Consider the following 15,998-nt stretch of genomic DNA (forward strand, 5'->3'; position numbering starts at 1 on the left):
GTCCACCAGAGAGATTTTTATTATTATTGTCTTAAAAATCTTTCAGTGCTCTAGTCTGCCATGCTCTCTGAAACAGCTTTTATAGAAAACAGAAACATCGATGCTAGTCACGCTAGTAACCACTAATAACACCTTACACTTGGCAGCAGGTACCATTAGCCTAGCGTTAGCTAGCAACTGGAATAACCAGGGTTAAAATGCTGAGAGCTTAACGGTGTAGAAACGTGACTGTCTGCGGCTACAGCTACGAGCTCAAAGACCCAAACTAGCTCGATGGTCACTGCTGTCTGAAAAACAAGACAAACAGGACTGAATGGTGCGTTCACTTAAAACTGGTGAACCTCGTGGTGCATTCAAAGTTATTGTTTTTGTCTTTTATTACATTTTTCATTTAAATTTCCTTCATTTTTGTGCTGATCTCAAAATGGATCCAATGCGTGACTCAAAAACCGTGAGATCTGGTGTCCATGGCACCCCTATTTGATGGGAAATTATATCGCAAGCAATTATCTGTGTTTCATTATTAAAATGTGTGGTGTAGTTACATGATAAATGAATAGCTCCAAATGTAGGCAGTTTAAAACATCCAACCATAAGCGGATGCCTGGTTGCCAAGCCAGCAACCACTTAAAAACGTTGATTCCGGGTCAGTGATTCCGGGTCAGGGAGCCAATCAGCATGGAGCTAACTGCTATTGTCAGTCAATATTAATCACAATATGAAATGAAATGTTGACACACCTTTGTCAATAACTTGCTAAACGCATGGAAGATTCGTCAACCTCCGTTTAGAAGAAAAGAAACACCTGTGGCCGTTTGCCATGCGTCTTTTTCTCCTACTGGCAACATTACATTTTTCAAAATAAAAGCATGTAGGCCTGCTACTAGGGCTGCACAATTAATCGCAATTTTATCGAAATCGCAATGTGGACTAGTGGTGCAATATCCAAATCGCTGGGGGGGAGGAAAGATTTTTGTTAAAGCCAAAATAAGTGTCATATGTGTGTGGTGCTGCAGAGACGTCCCGGTCTATAAATTGTATCCTACAGACTAAAGTGACAAAAATGATTATTTCCTATCTTGAATCATATAGCAATATCCATTTTAAATAATCACAATTACATATTTTCCTCATATTGTGCAGCCTAATACAGGACAAAATGGACAGAAACAAGAAAATGAACCGCATGTGTAACCCCCAACAGCATTACCAACCATTTCCTTGAAAACCAAAAGAGAGTTGTAGAAGTTGATCGAGAATAAAAAAAGGAGAATATTTCTCTCTGAAATGTAGCGGAGTAGAAGCAGAAAGGGGCATGAAAAGAAAAGACTCCAGTAAAGTACAAGTACCTCAACATGTGGACTCAAGTACAGTACAGAAGTTCCATTCCACCACTGCTATTCATCTTGTGACTTGAAAACATAGCATAATGTTCCTGGTTGGCAAACCTCAATATATATTTCATAATATGGGTGTAAGCAACTGATGCAGGCTGGCGTATACATTCCATAATCCTCTGGACCTAGCTGACAACCTGGAGGCCTGGGGGACAGAACTAGAGCGTCCGGTGTACTCGCCGCAGCCGACCTGCGCTCGCCAATGTGACATGTGTCACGGGAGCAGCCGCAGCAGCATTGCTGCCAATGCTTTGATTTGATTGGATGAGCTACAAGGTGGGATCGAGCCTTTCATTTACCATAGAAGAAGTCACCTTAACCCAGGAGGTTTACCAGAGAGACCTGCAGTCCCTCTCAGGGTCCTGGCATCAGGCTACCCTCGAGCTCGTCCACGCTTCTTGTTTCACACTTTGTCTGAAAAAATATGGTCGCACGCTCAAAATCCTGGCGCGCCAGCGAGAGCTACGTCATTTTAACGTCACGTTGTCGCCCGCACGCTTGGATTCGTCGACTGTGAAAAGGCCTTTCGGGTTAAGATTAGGGAGAGTTTAAGATTTTGACCTTTGATGCTTTGGGGATTTTTTTTCTAAAATTCTTCTTTGGCATTATTTTGACGTTTTTGTCAGTTTTCCCAATGTTCTTTGTGCTTGATTTTTACATTAGACATTTTTTTGCCATTTTTTGATGCTATTTCTGACATTCCTGTTGCTTTTTTCTGATTACCGGCCCTCGATGTGATTTCTTTTTCCAGTGGGACTCTTAGAGAGGTTTACAAGGGCCCTCCTGGCCCAGGGGTTAGGATTAGGGAAAGTTTAAGATGAATTTTGTGTGAGTGTGGGCCTACGGGTTGGAGAAGAAGTGAGCTCTGGATCCCTGGACCGGCAGGATAAATCTGGGTGGTTGCCCTTCCATCATTACCACCCCTGAGGTGCCTTTGAGCAAGGCCCTTCACCCCAGGCAGCAGATCACTGCAACTTCTCTAAGAAATCAAACCGTAAAATAACAGGAAAACTTCTGGCAGCTCATTACTCAGACCTTGGCCCAGTAATTAAGAACCAGAATGACGTGTGTATCTACAGTTACAATACAGAACATGTTCTCTTTGGCCTGAATAAAGTTCTCACACAAAGATGTTCAGTTAGTAAACTTCTGAAAATGAAAACAAATGTCAAAAAGTGGCAAACATCGGGAAAAAAAATGCCCTAATGCTGAAATACGTAAAAAAAATTCAAAAATAAGTGTCAAAAGCTTCCAAAAATCTGAGGAAATTACCTTCAAAAATATGTCTTAAAAATCAAAAGTTGTAAGAGCATAAGTTAAGCAATTTGAAGTGTAAATAAATCAAAAGACAACTACGAATCTCGTTTTATGGACACTTTCTGTTAAAATTTACACATCATAGTGTTAATACTCATTTATTTCTAAGAGTGATGGGGGGGGGGGGGGGGATGTGTAACAGTGTGGATCAGGGCGTTGCTGAAAAAGAGAGCATTACTCTCAATGTAGGCCCCCACCTCCCCCCGCGTGAATTAAGATGAAAAGGGTGGCGTGCGTAATGCGTAAACACAGTGGATTACGCACCAGTTATCGAAATTGGCAGATCGATGTCTCTTGCAAGAAGGGATGTAAAAAAAAAAAGAGACATATGTGTTTTGGGAGAGTCTCTATTCGGTGTGATTCGCTCAACACTCTGATGATCTGGTGCGTCAGTGTGTGAAAGCCGGATTAATCCACTAATATCTGCCTTGATTTATATATTTTTTTTTAAAAGGTTTGTGCACAACACAGTGGAAAGAGGTGACATTGTGATTTCTTTCACATGTTTTCATCATAACTAGAATGCCTTTTAGATGAATATGAGCACGGTGTATTGCACAAGGCAAGGCATGTGTCCGCTGAGACACACAGTAAAGTGAGGGAATGCATTGCCCCCATTGATGAGCGCCGATGGCTCGGACGCACGTGCCTGCGCAGCGCACACAGAGCCGGGATAAACAGCACCGACCTACGGCCGCTCAACACGGCTCAGGGTGCCCAACCGCCCGGCCGCTCACCGGGGCGCACAGCTGCGTTATTCGGTAATAACTCTGAATTGTTTGTGGAGCGCTCAGAGACTTCACGATGGAGGACAGGACAGGGGAGAGGACACTCCACCCAACACGAAACATAAACGATACAGAAGGAATCCATCATGCTCATTGTGGTCTGCGTTAAAAACATTTAAATGGAATAAAAGCCCACCCATGTCATGCGTGCGTCAGAAGCTTGCGCATCCAGTCCTGAAGGCTACCGTCTTGAGTCAGTCTCTCTTACACACACACACACACACACACACACACACACACCCCCACACAGCTAAATGATCTATAACCATGGGCTAATATGGGATTTCATGCCAGACAAACTAGGGTATATTTTACATTTTTCTCTCTCCACTTGCCACACTGCATCCCGACAAGCATTATCTCAGCTCTCTTAATATCTTTTCTTCTTCTTTCAAACCATAGCCCACCCTTAGTATCAGTCATCTTCCAGAATTTCAAAAGGGGGAGGGGGGAGTAAAAGATAATCAATTCGTGTATCGGATGCACCTGCCCAAAAAGACACCAATGACGCCCATAACTCACCTGATATGCAGACAATGAAATTGGCTTGAAGAATGATCAATATTTCCCAAATTATATCCATCCTCTGTCTTCATTCCACGTACATTACGCACGGATTAGAAAGAGAAAATAAAGAAGAAACTGAAGCTCCGTCAGTTGCAGATGTCCTGTTCCCTCACACTGGATCCCGCTGTACACCTTCCACCAGGTAGTTCCCACACCAGATACATAGCAGGTGATCAAAGCCAAGGGAGAAGAAAAAAAGGCTGCGCGTTCCCACCACTACAGGTAACAATTCCACAGATGGCGGAAGAAAAACTGAGAAAAAGAAAAGGATGAACTCCAGACAAAAAAGAGCCGAGCAGAACACCAATCTCCCCCCCCTCCGTCAGTTCACTGTGTTATTCCAGTGCGTCCCAGATCGGACTCGTCCATCCGTCCATCCACCCGGCGCTGCTTCACACAGTGGCCGTCCACGCACTCGGCACGGAAAGTCACACGCGCTCGTGTCAGGGAAATGATCTCTGTGTGGGAAAGAGAGAGAGATGAAACGCAGAGCTTGGATTAATGAACAGGGGGCAGCCGCCGTGGGATCAGACTAACACCTGGAGACCCCTCACAACTCTGAAACTCGCATCGCCAGCCAGGTGGTGAGACTCCGATCTAGTCAGTGCAAGGGACTGGCGTCAAGTTGCACGGAACAATCCACACGACTTCCTGTGTAGACTGTCAGAATAAAAGCTTTGGTGTGTTGGCCGTGTATTCTATTTCCCTGGAGATGATGGCAAATGATAAAAAAAAGAGAATGAAAGTAAAGGGTGCAAAGAAAAACGTTAAACATGGGCTACTCTAGGGGATAGTTTAAGGCAGGGGTGTCAAACATATGGCCCTTGGGACAGAACCGGCCGCCAAAAGGTCCAATCAGGCCCACTGGATGACTTTGCTAAGTGTTATAAAAACGGCACAGAATTCTTCATTTCAATTCCAAATTGACCACTTTAATCTCGGAGAAAAGCCTTTAATCTTCGAGTTTCCTCTCGGAATATTAAGCCTCTTTCCCGGGTCTGTAAGATCATTTTTTCCTACGATGGCCTTAGAACGCTGGTCTGGCCCACTTGGGATCAAATTCGGGGTATGTGGCCCATGAACTAACATGAGTTTGACCCCCCTAGTCTAAAGGGACTCAGGATCTATGATTGGTGACCGATGGATCTACGTTGTCAAGTTTAAATCCAAGACTTCTTCTTCATTTATCTCTAGTTTAGATGTTTTAGTTTCCATTAATACTTCTGTCCTTCTGTCCTATCAAACAAGAGACATGTCCTACATATCCCACCCTGGTTCACCTTCACTGTGTGTACATTAACATCCTCAATAAAACACATGAGGACTAGAGCCCGACCGATAAAGGATGTTTAAGGCTAATACCAAGACAAATATTTGGTTATTTAAAAATCTGATATTACGATATATCTGCCTATGTATTTAAAAAACTAATAATCCAGAAACGTGTTAGAAAACAGATTTACTTAACATTTTGCAGTTATTTGTAGTTATTTATGAGTCAAATAATTTGTTTTACTGTCACAACAGAACATCAACATTTATTAAAGTTCTGATAAATAAAATGTATAAAAATACAAATTTGAGATATGAAACTTAAAGTCCTTTTAAGAAGGACACAAATCAGCATCACTAACAGGGACGTTGTAGAGCGTCCTCTGGTGGACAGACATATGCAACGCCATCACTAAAAGGGACGTTGTAGAGCGTCCTCTGGGGGCAGACTATGCAACGCCATCACTAACAGGGACGTTGTAGAGCGTCCTCTGGTGGACAGACTATGCAACGCCATCACTAACAGGGACGTTGTAGAGCGTCCTCTGGGGACAGACTATGCAACGCCATCAAAACAGGGACGTTGTAGAGCGTCCTTGGTGGACAGACTATGCACGCCATCACTAACAGGGACGTTGTAGAGCGTCCTCTGGTGGACAGACTATGCAAGCCATCACTAACAGGGACGTTGTAGAGCGTCCTCTGGGGGACAGACTATGCAACGCCATCACTCATAACATGGTGGAAGGGTGTTTCATATGTTTCAATTTAATTTTTTTAAATATTCATTTATTTTTTATTTTTTATCAGCCATTATAAATGCCTGATATAGGCAGACCTATATATATCGTGCTCTAATACAAACAATAATTCACAATAATTGGATAATTCCATTATTTTTGGCTTACTCATATATGCATAATGTGGTTAACATTCATTGACATTATTTCTTTATTGATGTGTTAATCTTTGGAGTGTCTTGTACCCCCCCCCCCCCTGCTGCTGGTACAGTGTAAATTTCCTTGTAGTGGGATTAATAAAGGATTTTGGAACTTGATTCATCTTGATTATTATCATAACCTTACCTTCGATTATTATATATTATTCCTCCGAGCATTTCAGGTGAATCGTTGTTTTCCTTTACCTGGGGGGGGGGGGGGGGGGGGGGTGCTTTGTATACCCAGGCTAAACATCGTTTATGGTCACGTTGTGTCTTACTGTGTTGAGCTTGACGCAGGGTTACTCCGCTCGCATCACACACACACACACACAAACCACACACACACACACACACACACACACACACACACACACACAAACACACAACCACAGGGCAGGGCACAGCTCAGCCAAACACGGATCCAGTCCAGAATGTGGGAAAGTGTGTTAAAGAGGGAAAACACTTACAGCGACTGGGAGACCAATCCCCTGCCCCCTGCAGCCTGGACGCACCAGACAAGATCTGGACCCAAAGTAGGGCTAGGTAGAAGTTCACGAGATCAATCCAACTTGGTAAAAAAAAACAATGCTGCTCTGCCAAATGTCTTCAAAGGAATAAAACGTTGATAATACAGGACAGTGATTTAAAAGTGATAAGGGATGGTGCACCCCCCAGGCCGGCGGGCAGTTAATCCGCGCTAACGGCTCCTATAGAGGGTTTTGCTCCAGTCTGGCACCGGACACCCTGCGATGCCATCCAGCTCTGCGGCTCGGCGCGCTACTTGGGATTCACAAGGAGGAGTGACGCGCGCGGCCGCGGGCGCATGCACGGGATGCGCGCAAATTCAGGCGGGGGCACAGGTGGATGAAAACCGCGCACTGCAGAAAACACACGGCTCATGTTTTGGTATTGAAACGTTGGGAGTGTTAAATGGAACGGGTTGAGCCTCAGTGACTGTGCAGAGAGAGAGAGAGAGAGAGAGAGAGAGAGAGAGAGAGAGAGAGAGAGAGAGAGAGAGGGTGTGTAGTATAGCGATCAGTACAGTATAGAATCTATGTGACACCTCAGTATTACCCCCATATTAATATAAATACACCCAAAACATGGATAGGGATATTGTCTTCAAATGTAGTGATTGTGATGTCATAATGCATCAACAAAGTAATCTGTATTTTAATCTAAACTAATTGATTACAGGTTAAGGCTGGTGATCGTCTGTAATGTTTTAAATCAATAAATCCCATTAGAGACCCACTTCACAGCCTGATACCTTCTTCCTCTAAAAACACGTCAATGAGTAGTTGTTGGGAAGTGATTAGCTAGTAGTACACAGGTTGTACTGCACATACTACAGGTAGCTACAGGGCTTGGAAACACGTAGGTCAAGGTGCATTCATTTACATTCTTTCAAGACTGACTGAAATGGAGGAAGGTGTTGGGGGGAGGCTTGGACTCGGCTGGGGTGTCCCTGATGGACTAGAGAGAGGCAGAGACCCCCCTGATGATGTGTTGCGTGAGCCTAACGCCTCCTGGTACTCTGCTGGTCCTGAGTGGCTCAGCTGCCGGCCACAGAAGCTGTGATCTCTCCTGGAGCTGAGACAGAGTAGCCCAGCTCAGAGAGGGGGGTCCCACTGATACTCTGTCTAACTAAAGCTGATGCGGCTGAAACGGCAGTCCTGCACCCAGAGTGGGTGATACTGGACCCCATAGTTCCCTGCATGCCACGCATATAAGTATTTTTATACTGGACATACATGTCGTCCTGGTTCGGGTTGGGTTGGATGACCCTGCCAGCTACAGCCTCTCTAACACTCTCCCCCAGTCTGAACCTTGGAGGGGTGCCTCCCCTGGGGGAGCTCTTTAAGGACTGCACCAGGAGGACTGTCATACTTATAGACGTTGATAGACGCATAACTGCGGATTGAAATATTCAAAATCAATTGTTTAAAGGTGCCCCGCCACATGTATCTCATGACTTTGTGGTAATGTCTGAAGTCCTACCATGGACTCTGTAACTTGGTTACCATGGTTACCTTGTTTCCAGCCATTCTAGCGTGGTATAGAAAGCCTGCAGGAAGACTTCATTTGGGCCAGTTCTCATTAATATTCAACCAGCTATGCTGCTGGACTCTGATTGGCTAACAGCTAGCCAATGAGAGCCTGGCTACCAGCATCCTTCACCCAGCTCATGAATAGTAATGAGACAACATGACATCAGACTGACAAGCTGTTGTGATTAGCCTGATTTCTCCTCTTATTTCTTTTAAGGGGCTTGAGCTGACAGAGGAGGCAGAAGTTCATCTTCACATTCACCACATAGCATATACACACACACACACACACACACACACGGACCGAACAGATTTTAAAAAATGCAAGTTACAACGGTTTGGTGTGGCAGGGCACCTTTAAACTCCAGGCCGCCAATACACATTCTATATGGATGTTAAAGATTGACAGATTTGGTCTTTTCATGTCATTTGTTGACAATATGAAATACATAGAATATTACCAGCCCTGTACACTATTAAATGTAGGATATATCTCCATTATTCTTATGTATTTATTAATTCTGTCAAGCACACTATTGATCCCTCCTCATCAATAACACGTCACTGTGAAGTATAACAGCAACTAGCTGCAGCTCACTGGAACTGCTCAGCAGCCACAAGCTGGAAAGAACTAGATTCTGCGTGAGAAGAGACCATCCCTGTTACTTCACCTGTAATTTTCTTTGGCACGGCTTCTGAAAACCCGGAATTTTTGTCAGATGGTGTTGGAGGGTATCAGGACTTAATGCTTTCTCTCCATTTATCTCTTCCCGCTCGTGGCCCCTGTGATGTTCCACGTAACAAAGGCTGGGCAGGAGGCAGAGAGAAGGATGTGCAGTCAATACCATACACAGTCCTGTTTTTTTCTTCAAGTGCCACTTCCCCCACATCAGAGAGGTACATCCCTGTAGATTCTCCCATCCCTTTGGACCCAAAAGCTTTTACCCGTCAAGTCTCATCCCGTGTCTCTTTCCCACTGTGTCGGCATGCTCGGTGTAAAGCTGCTTCTTAAGAAAAGCCTTTCAAAAGGTTACTATCTCCTGGAAGCACACAATGCATTCTGTCTCAACCCAAGATGCGATTGTTATTCAGCCGACATTGGTCTCCGAGCTGCTGGTGGGAGGAAGGAAACGGCCTGTGTCACAACTCAGTTCACGTTTCTAATTTGATTTTTCCATCCCTCCACTCCTCATTCTTTGTTTTAATTTTTGTGTGTATTCAACAGAGAGGAAAGCTAGGAGGGAGGGAGAAAAAACAACACATCAAGTTTTAATGTTGGGTTTTCCAATAGATCATGAGCCTAAATATCGATAAGAGAATCTTGTGATAATGGCAGTTCTGGCTCATATTTTCCAGGGAGAGAGATGTCACTTCAATTATGTCCCACCTTCAAACTTTAAATTGCCTAAATGGTACTGTAGACTTTAGGAACTTTGAGAAAAATCATGGTTCAGTTAAACAACCTGTTGTACTCTGTTGACTTAAAAACACAACCCTTGTGGATGGAAGTCCAATAGTTGGAATAGTAATTTCTAGAAGCCGACAACTTCCGATTTTAAGGTCTTTATTGTCATATGCAATAAATCTGGTGGACAGGTTCACAGGAACTGCAAAATAAATTAATCCATCCATCCATCCATTCATCCATCCATTTATCCATCCATCTCCAGGGTCGAGTCATGGGGGAGCAGCTCCAGCAGGGGACCCCAAACTTCCCTTTTCCGAGCCACATTAACAAAGTCCGACTGGGGGATCCCGAGGCGTTCCCAGGCCAGGATGAAAACATAGTCCCTCCACCTTGTCTTGGGTCTTCCCGGAGGCCTCCCCCAGGTTGACGTCCCTCCACCTTGTCCTGGGTCTTCCCGGAGGCCTCCTCCCAGCTGGACCTCCTTCCACCTAGTCCTGGGTCTTCCCCGAGGCCTCCCCCAGGTTGACGTCCCTCCACCTTGTCCTGGGTCTTCCCGGAGGCCTCCTCCCAGCTGGACCTCCTTCCACCTAGTCCTGGGTCTTCCCCGAGGCCTCCCCCAGGTTGACGTCCCTCCACCTAGTCCTGGGTCTTCCCCAAGGCCTCCTCCCAGCTGGACGTGGTTGGAACACCTCCCTAGGATGGCGCCCATGCGGCATCCCTACCAGATACCCAAACCAATGCGTAATGAAAAGTAATACATTTATAAATATACTGTACAGAGACCGTTTGTAAAACAGTAGGTAAAGTGAAGTATACAAAAAGGTAAAGTGTCAAGTGAAGAGCGACAGAGTTCAACAGTCTTCTGGTTAGTGGGTTAAAGCTGTCCCTGAGGCTCCTGTGGTTTGGTGTTTTGTCTTGTTTTATTGTGGTAGTCTGTTTTCCTGTCATTATTTCTTAGCCTGGTTACTGTCATGTCTTGTGATTATTGTCTGGAGTTATTTTTGGTCTTGTCTTGTATGTGTTCGGTTTACTGTTTTATTTTGAAGTCTGGGTCTCTGTCTCGTCTTGTCTTTAGTTTTACTTCCTGTGTTTTCCTGCTCCCATGATTACTTGATGTTTTCCACCTGTTTCCCGGCCCTCTTGTCACCTGTCTCTTGTTACCTTGTTACCCTCTGGATTTAGTCTTGGTCTTACTTATTTAGTCGTACTCCTCGACACAGAGGTTTAACTCTGACCTGCGGCCCTTTGCTGCATGTCATCCCCCCCTCTCTCTCCCCTTTCATGTCTTCATCTGTCCTGTGGAAATAAAGCCCTTAAATGCCCCAAAAAATGATCTTAAAAAAAAAAAACGGCAAACAATATTTTCTTGATAGGGCGCCCCCCCCCCCAAATGGTGATGGTTTGAGTCATCAGTCAAGAAGCCCCTGCGTTGTATCTCATGCTGTCGGTCCAATCATAGCTGCATTATTGTAACTAAATAAAACAAAAAAAGCATTTATCTGTAGTTATATTATTACCAATTATATCACAACATGATATCTGATAATTAAAACATACTGTATTAATGTTCAGCGGGTAAGATATTTCAGTCGTCTGCGATACATTTGTTGGCACACATTCTCTGCACTTGTTGCTACTTGTATTTAAAAGTTTGACAAGTTCCCTAATTCCTTTTTGTCGACTTCCTTCCAGATACTCGGGGGCAGGCAGATGTTAGGATCAACTCCAACATGATCAGGAGTGTAGCCTCACTCTGAACGAAGCAATTAATGTTATGATCTCTCTAAACTCTTGGTGACATGTCGTCATGCCTTCCAGGCTACACTGTTAAACAGTATTACAACAACTATTAAAACAGTGGAGTTCATAAGATGTAGACCAAGTCTGTCTCAGGGTTCAGACATAGTACACAAAAAAGTCAGAGGTGCATGACCACGTACAGCGGCGTTTCCTTCGCACTGGAAACAACGTGTTACTATGGATCCCATGTAACTTCTAGGCAAGTCCCGCCCTACAAAGCAACTCGATTGGTTAGGGTTAGGCATTGACCTCCAGCGGTTAAGTTTAGGCTAGCCGATAAGAAAGGGGACAGGACCTGAACAAATCGGGTTACAATACATTTTGTAAGCATGGACGCCTGGCCAATCGTAGTGTGAATGCTGCTGAGGGGCGGGCATTGCCTTGAAGTTGCGTGGCTTCTATAACAACATGGAAATGATAGCCGTGAGGACGTCATTTTATAGTGTGTGCACATCATGTTGGGAACACCAGCTATCATAAATCAAGCTTACCCCTCGCTCTATGTCATGTTTTCAGAACCCCAAAAGCAGAAAAAGAGGCAAGGAAGTAGTGGGGAGTAACAAATTAACTTACTGTCCAAGTAAGCCGGCAGTAATCCAAAGAAACAGGAAGACAAGAAAACAGAGCGCTAGACACAGGAAGAACGTCTTGTCGCCAGACAAAGGGAGGCGGGTGGGAACGAGAAGGTGACACGAGGGCTGATGAACAGGCGAAACACATCACCGTGGGGCCGACAACCAAAAAGGTGGGAAGTCATTTTTTTTTTCTTCTGTAATAATAAAAAAAATCATATACAGTGGTGCTCATGCGTTTATGCACCCCTGCTTAAGTTGACTTTAAACAGAGGAATAAATAAATCATCTTCTGGAAATGGATCTTAATGCCTTAATTAAGATAAATAGGAAAAATCCAACCTTTAAGAACACCAATTTTCTTTGTGAATGAACAATGTATCAAATAAATAAATAAATGGTCTTCCTTAAAATACAGGGGGCATAACTATACACCCCCCTATGTTAAATGTTAAATTCCCATAGGGGCAGGCAGATGTTTTTTATTAAAGGCCAGTTATTTCATGGATCAGGATAGCATGCATCCTGATAAGTTCCCCTTGGCCTTTGGAATTAACCCCCCCCCCCGCCCCACACACACACACACACATCATCACATACCCTTCACCATACCTAGATATTGGCATGGGGAACTTTCCATGAGATCATCTCTCAATGCAAATCAAACCAGCTATTAAGCTAACTGAAATAACAGCATGCCAATCTCTAGGTATGGTGAAGAGTATGTGATGATGGGGGGGGGGGGCTGTCACAGTGTTTGGACACAGACACAGATATACTGATATAGAGAAATAAGATACATGATGATAGCTTTTGGAGTGATGAACAGTAGCAATTATACTATCAATAAAAATAGTGTAACTATAACTATAGTTGTAACAGTTCATGGCAAAGTGGGGCGATGCGGGGCAGCGGGGCACAGCAGGGCGTAGCGGGGCGTTGTGGGGTGTAGTAGGGCACAGCAGGGCGTCGAGCAGGACCAAGGTGGTGCTACTTTAGGTGCAAAGCCAATCCAAGGAAAACATAAGGTCTCCGGGGAATAAGCTTCCCAGAGCTAAGTTTGTACCCAGCATTTCTAGGACATGAGTGCACACAGACGGAAAGAGAGAGGAAAATCCCCTCTGCAATCTAGACCTGGTCCAAGGCCAACCTGACCCAGCTCTATAAGGACTGGTAGATGAATCGGATGACTGAAGAGAAGCAGAGAAGAGATGGACAGGGTGTCCCATGGCGTCTCTGAGATATATAGTATATTATATCAGATGTTTCATAGACATTTAAACCTTTTAATCTTCCCATAAAATGTATTGGCTTTCTATCAGGATTACTTCTATCTACATGTACATCTAAAATGTCTTCAGTCTGTAAGAAGATAGCAGAGAGATATTTTTGGTGATACCAATTATCCCATGCTGGCTAATGTGCCGCTCGAATACTGAAAAGATGATGAAAAATGAAAATGTTCATTCTAACTGTGGTGCCGCTGTGAAATGACAAGTCAGGTGCGAATGTATCACTTGGAGAAGACACGGGATCAAGTAAAGGATCAGAAGTGGCAAAATGCAAAGTGTGACAGTCTCCAGCCAGACCTCACACTTTTTTTCTTCTTTTGTTTTTTATACATCTTTCTGATTAACCAAAGAAAAGAAACTCACCCCGGCTGCCACTACAGACTTCATCACATGCAGGTGAGGCTGTGCTTGCAAGCCTGATCGATATTCTCGTGGTTCAGAGGCCAAATTTATGCAGATGAAAGACACTAATTATGCTCATGCCCATGTGAGGAAGAATGACTTGGTTGCTAATGGGAAAATCAAAACACATTAAGGACAGCCAAATGATTTTATTTTCCTTCATGGCTTTGCCTTCTCAAAAACAGATGGAGAATGAAGAGAGAGAGAGAGAGAGAGAGAGGAGAGGAGAGAGAGAGAGAGAGAGAGAGAGAGAGATTGGCTGCTCAGAGGAAATGGGAGAGACACAATGCAACATTTTGAAAGATTTCATTTGGGCTAATTATGATTAATTCTGAATGTATCTGTCCAGGTCTCATTATCATTCAGCCAGGGTTTTGTTTTTCTCTCGCAGTGACAGTCATGTTGCAGCTGTAAACAGACAGATTTCATTGGTCCCTGGAGGATTCAAAGTGTCCGTCAAAGAGAGAATTAACACGGCATCCATCTTATGGGTTAACCCATCTCACCCAATATTAACATTTTCATAATATATTTAATTCATCTTTTTGGGCTGACATGCAGTACGTCAGGGTTAATGCCCAACAAGGGGTCCATTATCAGGAAATAAGGGGTAATTTTTTAATGCGTTTTCCAATCAAAATCTAAAGTTTATTCAAGCAACTCTGTTTCCCTGGTAACACGAGGGTCTGACTGACATCTGGAACAATTATTCCCATGCCATAAGGTTCTAATGTAAATAGGACGGTCCTTAGATACGGCTTTCCACGCTTTGCAATGGGAAATATTTCTGGTCCACTCAGCTCACAGAACCCTTCAGCTCAGACAGCTACGAACCAGAAAGCTAACATCATGCTAGCAAGGTCCAAAGTCAATAACATTGTGTACAGTTGTTAATCAATAAATATAATTTGACAGTATGTGTACTCACCTGTCTACAGGTCTGTTTCAGAACCTGGGAGTTCGACGGTATGTTTAACATCGAGTCAAGCTAGCTAGCAAGCTCAGCAGTAGCTGAAGGACTCCATTCAGTGTTTGAAATAATATTAAATGTAATATGAAATAATAACAGAGTCACTTTTTCTTTTACTGTAGCCAGGGGTGGAATCGGGAGATTCTTGAGATTTTTCAAGTGGCCGGGCCACATTCAGGGCCACCGGGGGTCAGGTTTCAATTTCAAATGTCAGTTAGAGTCATGGACGTATTATAACAGGGGACAGTTTGGCCCTCAGCCGTGACATGGACTGGTCTGGCTCCCGCATCCGCAGACAGAACTGCCATACAGAGCTCTGGGCCAATGTAATGCTGTCAATTTGAGAAAAAAAGTGGGGGGATGTGAGCGGCAGGACGACCGCTCCCAACTTGGACCCCTCCGTGTTTTGTGAAATCTCATTGGCTCAGCCTGACCCTCGGCCAGGTAACTTCCTTTCCCCTGAAGTTATCACAGAGAAAACCAAAATTGTTGAAATTTAAAAAGGTGGTGAAGATGGAAAAAGAAATGTGTGGTGCTGAGAAGTTGAGGTTAAAAAAAAAAAAGACAAAATGGGAAAACTAAACTGATTCTGCGGCCAAGTTTACCACCGTCAGTGTGGTTGGCAATCCGCAATGTTGATCAAAATATGTAGGGAATAGTCAATGCATTTGTTATGCTATAAGAATGACTTGCCAAACTCCTAAACTCATGAATATAGGCCTAGAATGGGCGCCCAGGTAGCTCAGTTGGTAGATCGGGCGCCCATATATAGAGATTTACTCCTTGACGCAGTTGGCCCGGGTTTGACTCCCCCTCTCTCTCCAATTTCACTACTTCAAAAAAACAAAACAAAAAATATATATAGGCCTAAAACATTGAGCACCTAAAAATGTCTTGTTCTGCCAACCAGCTAGCTAGCTAACACTTATGTTAGTTGGTAATTTGAGAGGAAGTCTGCCGATTTTCTGCAGATGAATGCCGCCAATACCCTGAGATCCGTGCTTGCCCGCCGGTAAAACCCCTGGATGATGTCAAAAGGTTTGGAGAACGGCAGATTTCCCTTTTTAGCGTTGACTTAACACATGGCCGTTACAACCATAAAGAACCCTGGCTTGGCCTCGTCATCCTCCCCCGCTCCAACGTCTCGTCAAAAACTCACAACCTGTTGCAAAAAATCAAGATGGCGAACTCCAGGCTTCAATATGATGGTCCACAAACCAAT

The 15,998-nt window shown here is 44.1% G+C and overlaps 1 protein-coding gene across 1 annotated transcript in view; it reads right to left on the reverse strand.

The window, feature by feature from the left end:
• The window catches only part of LOC116671041 (carbonic anhydrase-related protein 10), a 214,535-nt gene extending 207,396 nt beyond the window's left edge, over nt 1–7,139 (reverse strand). The window contains exons 1-2 of the mRNA XM_032501930.1: nt 6,749–7,139; nt 4,025–4,527 (exon numbers count right to left, since the gene is read on the reverse strand). Of these exons, the coding sequence (XP_032357821.1) occupies nt 4,025–4,085 (61 nt within the window). The 5' untranslated portion in view covers nt 4,086–4,527; nt 6,749–7,139. The remainder of the gene's footprint in view (nt 1–4,024; nt 4,528–6,748) is intronic.
• Between the last annotated feature and the right edge of the window lie 8,859 nt (nt 7,140–15,998).

The sequence above is a fragment of the Etheostoma spectabile genome, chromosome 21 (genome assembly GCF_008692095.1).
Source record: "Etheostoma spectabile isolate EspeVRDwgs_2016 chromosome 21, UIUC_Espe_1.0, whole genome shotgun sequence".
Classification (NCBI taxonomy): domain Eukaryota; kingdom Metazoa; phylum Chordata; class Actinopteri; order Perciformes; family Percidae; genus Etheostoma; species Etheostoma spectabile.